This window comes from Cynara cardunculus (genome assembly GCF_001531365.2).
Source record: "Cynara cardunculus var. scolymus isolate 2C chromosome LG 8, CcrdV1, whole genome shotgun sequence".
Taxonomy (NCBI): domain Eukaryota; kingdom Viridiplantae; phylum Streptophyta; class Magnoliopsida; order Asterales; family Asteraceae; genus Cynara; species Cynara cardunculus.
Window position 1 is genome coordinate 18,965,367 of NC_037535.1, and position 7,654 is coordinate 18,973,020.

Genomic DNA, 7,654 nt, shown 5'->3' on the forward strand with positions numbered 1-7,654 from the left:
GTACCGACTTAATTCTTATATATGTGCTCTGTTTTTAACAGGTTTGGGATACCGAGGCTTGGAAAAGGAAATCCAGGATCAATCGGGCCAATCGGAACACCCAGTTTGAGGGGGTGTTGTCCAGACACACTGGTGGATCGATTAGTACGGCACAACATCGAGATAGGATGGTGAGTATCTAATCTTTTTTGAAACTGTAATTCGTTATTTATGTTAGTAACAACTTAACCTAATTGTCTAATGTAGACACAAGTAATGGGTCGTGAGCCTACTGCTACTGAGGTGTTTGAGCGCACTCACTGCACGAACCGGAAGTTCGATCAAGGWTCGTCCGAMCCGYCTACCGATCCTCCTCAGTTYAGTTACCCGAAAGCTGCTAGGTATCATGTAAGTTTTCTAAAACCATTACTTTGGTTAATAGATACGTTTGGTAGGTTTAAGGTAATATATTTCAATAAACATAGTGATGCTATTAGTTTGGGCTGTCATTGTTGGGCAGACGTTAGGCTAAGTAAGTAGGTTGATAATGTGACTTTGAACATTGTATTATTAGAATGCTTAGTTGTTACATACATGCATTGGTTATGTTTGATTTACAGTCGTTATGCTGCTGAAATATCTACATACATAACCTCACCCGTTTTTGTTTTGGTGAACCATAGGAGCGATTTCAATCGCTTAGGGGTGAGTCACAATCTAGTACCGACAGCCCTCTCCCTGATGAGGCATCTCTTTGGGAATAAAGTGTCGGATGACGGAGGAAAGGCCGAATATTTGGTTTCGGGACTACCCATGATCCCTCTTATGCTATCACGGGTAGATGTAGCAGTAGCGGGTCATCATACGAGTCAAGAGCGGAGGTACGTTGGTTATATTGTTATAAACTTTCTCTTTACTAAAATTGCGAAGAAATTATTGATTTTGTCGAATATTTAATATTTACAAGTAGCGGAGTTGAGAGAGAAGTTGGCAAGGGTAGAGGAGGAGGCAGAGTTACGGGAGGAACGTCATCTGGCCGAAATGAAGGACGAACGGAAGAAGAGGGCAGATTGGGAGGCCGAACAGGCCAGACAAGCTGTTGCATTAGCCCAACAGGCCGCATTATCGGAGCATTTTGCTGCGTTTATGCGGCAGTCAGGATACGTTTTCCCACCTCCCCCACCTCCCGATAGTTAGATTTTATGTATTCGAAGATTAAATTGTATGAATTGAATATTTTTAATTGTATGAATCCATATTTTAAATCGTATGAATTGGTTACTTTGTTCACAGATTTGGTTTGTTATATATTATTATTTTCAGGTTTTTATAAATAAATACAGGATTTATGCATTTTAAAAAAAATGTATTTCTTAATTTTTTACAAATTAGTGACGGATTAGCGAGGGAAAATCCGTCGCTGAAAGTGCTTGAAATTCCCTCGTAGATCCGTCGCTGAAAGTTCTCTCGCAAATCCGTCGATGAAAGTTCCCTCGCAAATCCGTCGCTGAAAGTTCCCTCGCAAATCCGTCGCTGATCCGTCGCTAAATACTTCCCTCGCTGATCCCTTGCTGAAAGTGTCCGTCGCAAATCCGTCACTGATATCCGTCGCTGATCCGTCGCTGATAGCATTACCTACGACTGTTTGACCGACGGAGTATCAGCGACGGATCAACGACGGATTGCCCTTTCAGCGACGGATCAGCGAGGGAATTTTCCCTCGCTGATACTCTTCATTTTTGTAGTGGGAACATCTATTTGAGTTTGTTTTTGAAACATTTACGGTTCAAGTTTTACAACAATTGGTATCAGAGCTTCTATGTTTGGTATTGAATTTTTATTGGGATTATTTATCGTCAGTTAATGCTATGATATCGGTGAAGTTCGATGTTCCAAAACTTGATCGGGGCACTCGATTTCCACTATGACAAGTGCAAATGAAGGACGCTCTAATTCAACTGGAACTTGTTGAAATGTTATTCGAAATAACGTTCAATAAGTTATCTTGTAAGTTACTTTTTGCCCAATTAAATGAGACTTTTGAAATAATCTAAAAAAATAAAGGGACAAATTGCATGAAAAAGTAACGTAGTTTAACTTGATATCTATTTTGGGTAACGTACTTTCAGGACTTTCATTTTGGTACCTAAAATGTAAAGTTTTAAACATTTAAGCATCCAGGTAACCGGTTGAAACATTAACTGGTTACCATGCTGATGTGGTATCCAACCTTAGTATTATTTGTTGACATGGATATCTTAATCTAACCGGTTAATGCTTCAACATCTTTAACCGGTTAATGTTTCAACCGGTTACTTGAGTATTCAAATGTTTAAAACTATATATCTTAGGTACCAAAATAGAAGTTTTGAAAGTACATTACCCAAAATAGGAATTCAGTTAAAGTACGTTACTTAATTTTTCATGCAATTTGCCCAAAAATAAAATAGTCTATGTTTGGCAAACATAGCCTTATGGAAAAAGTATAGCAAATCCAACGAAATTCTTCCATGAAGTGTTTAATTGTTCACATAATTCATCATTCCACCACGTAACGGAATTTACTCTATTCCTACCTATCTTTATAAAAGACCAAGCTCTCAAAAAATCCGTAGTCTATTATATAAATGTTCAATATCACCACCACCCTCTAACATCTCCCCACTCCCACCTCTATCGCTACCCTTGCTACCAGCACCACCTGACCATAGAGGCGGTCGTTGTTAGCGATACCCCCAATATTGTTGCCACTCATTGCTTCTATCACCACCACTACCATCAATTAATATTACCGTCAATTAATATTATCATTGTATAGTATATATAATTTAAAGAAGAAAGTATGAAAAATGTGATAAAAAAGTATTTTGGTCATGTATTATAATTTCATACACACCTCAAAATCAAAATCAGTTCTGAATCTAAATCTCAAAATCCAAGTAAGAGCCATTAACAATCAAAATCAAAACCAAATCCAGATTCAGAAAAGAAAAAAAACCCTAATTGAATGATAACCACATATTTGAACCTAATTATATAGTTAAAATATCCTCTTTATATATATATATATATATATATATATATTTTATTAGCTATCTAAGTCCCATATTATGTTTATCATTTAATAGCAGCAAAAATGGGTGGCTTATTGAACAGCCCATATTCAAACCAAAATCATAACCCTACGTATCAGAAATAAACCTTAAACTCATGTCCTAATAGAAGGGGGTTTGATTTACATTGAGAGATCGATGGAAGGGGGTGGGGGGTTGAAAGAGAGCTTTTGGGTCGCTAGAGTTACAATAGAATGAAATGGAGGTTGCTGGAGCTTTTGGCTTCTCGTACAAGGAAAGATGTCGGAGATAAACATGGATGTGGCCAAAGATGAACTTTGACGCATGAAAGGAGAAGTGTTGAAGGTGAAAAGGGTAAAAGATTGGAGAATGAGGCGGTGATGCTAGTTCACCTAAGAGTTCAAGGGGGGAAGAGGGAGACTGTATTTTTATGGTTGTTCACTTTTTGTTGCAGCAACCGAAGAAGTGACGTGGCCATCGAAGAGAAACTATCTCCTAGCTCTATATCAATATATATGATGCATGATCATATATATAGGGGTATTCTTTTGTGAGCTTTGCAATTTGTAAGATCCATGAGATATAAGATAAACCACAAAATTATATTAAATTAGGAAGTTAGTAATGTTGGTAATTTTGAATTACAAAATTAAATAAATGGCATTTTGGGTATTCGTCACTCTCCTCTCTCCTTATTGATCTCTCTTTCGTCCCTTAACGCTTTTCACAGTAACACCACATTAGATATTGTGAACCTTTTTGAACACCTTGTGACCACATTATGAACACCAAGTAATTATTCCATAACACTAAACCTACCACTTATAGTAGATATTTTGTTACAACCTTGTGAACACTTGGCACATTTTTAGTGACTATTAATACATTATGACCTCAATGTGAATGCCATTGTGGATAAATTGTAAAATCTAGGGTGATGGAACACCTAAACACTTAAACTACACCATAAATACAAATTTCCAATTGCTCGATAGGATACCATATGATTGCACACTGTGAACATCTTGGTAAACACATTGTGAAGACTACTGTAAACACAAAAACAAAAACAATATCAAAATATAAAGGCTTACACAAAATTAAAATCTACACAAAAGTGAACACTTGTGAAACCCATTTGTATTTTTTCTGCATCTACCTAATCTTGGCTTTTCTGGTGACTCCTCCTGGATCTATTCCATGTCCGTTGGTTTTCCAACGAGTACTTTCAGTTGTGTTCCAGATTTCCATCGTTGCTTAGCCGTTCACGAGATCTGGTAGGAATGGTGTTTAGCATTTTAGATTTGGAGGGGTGGGCAGAATGAGAAGGTTGGATGAATCCGAATATGAGACTGAGATCCGGCTTTGGTGTTCTTTCATGGTGGTTCCGAGATCAAGGATTTAATGTTGAAGGAAGGTTGAGGGGGTAGATAGAGATGGAAGTCATGGTGACTAGAAACTAGAGATAGGAAATATGACGGAGGAGTGTTTTTCAGATCTACTGGAGTGATGAGGAAGAAGGTTATTTTTGGGAACACCATTGTATGTTACATTAGAAAAGAAATTTTTGATCAACAAAGTCAAGGGATTTGTGGTGTGGTCGTCGGATATGTGGTGACCGAAGAGTTGTCATTGGATTTGTGTAGTGTTTGCCATATTTGTGCTATTGATGATGGTGTAATGCAATTGCTACATCTGAGATGTGGTGGTTGAAAAAGGCCATGTCTCTATAGAAAAAGGGATATGTTGTGGTGGTTGAAAGACGTCACGCCCCTATAGAAAAAAAGGGTTACAATTTAGGAGTTTCAGATTAGGAGAGAGCAATGAAAATATCAAATATAATAAATGTATTAGTTGTCATCCTTGTACAAAATTACTAAATCACCCTTTTATCATTAATTAAATCATTAAACAATTTAATCGAAATGATTGGTTTACATTGGACCTTATGGATCTCACAATTTATGAAGTTCTCAATTAATTAAGCCTTCTATATGTTGGTGATTTATTTTACAAACACAACCATTAGTACAAATCAATAAAACCAGCTCGTTAAGATATTTATAGAAATGACATGAGTTTATTTAATTATGATCTGGATATTTATTGAAGATTATAATAGTTCATTTATTATGATTAACACATTGTATTAGGAAAGAATCGAGATATTTATTAAATCAAATATTCATTAGAATACTCGTTGAATAATGGAAATTAATTTGTATGTTTTGTACTAATGAGAAGGTTTGTAAATGATACACAATCTATACATGCATACACACACATACACATATATATAATTGTAATTAATATTTTTTTTAAATGTGAGAAAAATGGAAAAAAGAGTAAATGCCCCTAACTCAACTAGTTTTTTAATGACCTTTAGAGGGAATGGCCAAATGTAAACCATAGCTATCTGTAATTTTTAAACTATAAAAATAAGAAGTGTTATAATCAATAAACCATAAGGACTGAATTTGTAGTTTACTCTTTCAAATAAATATCTTCATATGAGACAATAGTGTAAAGGAGTCGAGCTTTTAACGAGTTCAGACATAATTTTCTAGCTCGAGTTGGGTTTCAAACACAAAATAGAAGTTCACCTTTACGATATAATATAGTTTTATCAACATTGTATCTGTATTTCAGCTTTTATAACTTCATGGATGTTATATTATAAATAAAATACATGATATATACATAACCGTCGTAATCGCCTCTATGGTTGACATAATAGCATGAATTAATTCGGGAGGTGGTAGTAACCATTCTTTGAATAGTTGATTTGTTTTTTGTTTATTTAAATCAAAGCCAGTTGAATTATTTATAAACTTGAGCGGTACTCGAATGAAGAATTCAATTTCACTACTACAAAACAAAATATCAACGATGGATATTAGTGATGTAAAAAATCTCTCGTAGATCAACGACGGATTAATGAGGGAACTAACCAACTTTTCGATAGTTTAATTTGGTTGGTTTTTGATTTTATTTGTTTTAATCTTACGAGAACCAACTTTTATAATATATATGATTTTTATAAAATTATATGTTTCCCTAGTTTGTCTTATTAAATGAATGACATAACAAAAAGATAAAGTAAAATGATGGAATGTGAAAGTTAGAATTAAAAATGAGCTATCGAAATAAGGGTATAACTATAGTTGATAAGAGTAATTTTACCACGTAAGAGTAACTTTTCTAATGTACCGGTTAGTTATTTTGTGAATTAGGATGATACTTGTGTTACATAAAAAAATTGGATGACGTAATAGATATTATGATATCTTGAACAAATTTGATATTTTGAAATTGAATGAATCTTATGAAATTATAAAGAAATTTGGCATACTCACCCCTCTAACCATTGTTATTACATGATATGACTTTATTAGAGAGGATAAACCCCGACGATTTACATCTTTTCACAAGATTGGGAGTTCAAGTTATTGGACTTAGATATCCTACGGTAAACAACTAGTTATAATAGAAAACATGATAACCGTGATTAATAAAAAAATTCTAAAAAAATTCTTTTAGTACGATCTTTATCATCCAAAAAATTGTAAATTGGTTGACCTTTTACGTGCCACCAACTTTTGATTGTCATAATCATGTTCACGTTATTTGGTTGACAAAGTAGCATGAATTAAATTAAAGGTGGTAGTAACCATTCTTAGAATAGTTCATTCGTTTTTTGTTTACTTAAGTCGAAGTTGACCGGAATATTCATAAATTTGAAACGGTATTCGAATGAATTCAATTTGAGATAATGAGATAACAAAAATATAAAATAATTTGATGTGTAGTTGACCTATAAAAATAAAATAAATTTATTTCTTTTTTGAACTTTTAGGAAATGTGTCAAGGAAATTACTTTAATTTATGAATTTATAAATTATCAAAGTAAATGAGGATTCTCGACCATGAGTTGGATCCAACTTGTTAAGCTTGAAGGTTTCTCTTTCTCCCCAGCTTCCTAATTAATCCAATACATCTCCGTGTTGAGTTTGTTATTCAAATTAATATGGTGTTGACTTTCATTACAACGGCTATAAATACCATCCTTCCCTCTGCAATCTCCTTCATCATCTCATTTACTCAATACAATACCTACCTAGCTTCATACACAGTCCTTTGGCATATAAACATACCAATAATCTGTGGTAGTAATGGAGGTTTCTTCCCTTAACAAAACGCTTATCTTGTTGGTTCTTCTGTTAGCCACCTTCACCACCATGTCACTAGGCCAGGGTAATGGGCGTGGCAGGCAAGGAACTCGGGTGGGATTCTATAGGGCCACCTGCCCAAGAGTAGAATCCATAGTCCAATCAGCGGTTCAGTCTGCTGTCCGAGCCAACCCCACAGTTGCACCTGGTTTACTACGGATGTTCTTCCATGACTGTTTTGTTAATGGTTGTGATGCGTCTATTCTCATCGACGGCCCATCCACTGAAAAGACTGCGCCACCCAACTCCCTCTTGAGAGGTTTTGACGTTATTGATGCTGCAAAGTCCCAACTTGAAACCACCTGTCCTGGAGTGGTCTCTTGTGCTGATATTCTTGCCCTTGCTGCGCGTGATTCTGTAGTCCAGGTAATT

General features: G+C 35.2%; 1 protein-coding gene across 1 annotated transcript in view; it reads left to right on the forward strand.

Moving 5' to 3' along the window:
- Positions 1 to 7,173: 7,173 nt before the first annotated feature.
- The window catches only part of LOC112516428 (peroxidase N1-like), a 19,220-nt gene continuing 18,739 nt past the window's right edge, over positions 7,174 to 7,654 (forward strand). Inside the window, exon 1 of the mRNA XM_025123466.1 lies at positions 7,174 to 7,301. Within this exon, the coding sequence (XP_024979234.1) occupies positions 7,226 to 7,301 (76 nt within the window). The 5' untranslated portion in view covers positions 7,174 to 7,225. The remainder of the gene's footprint in view (positions 7,302 to 7,654) is intronic.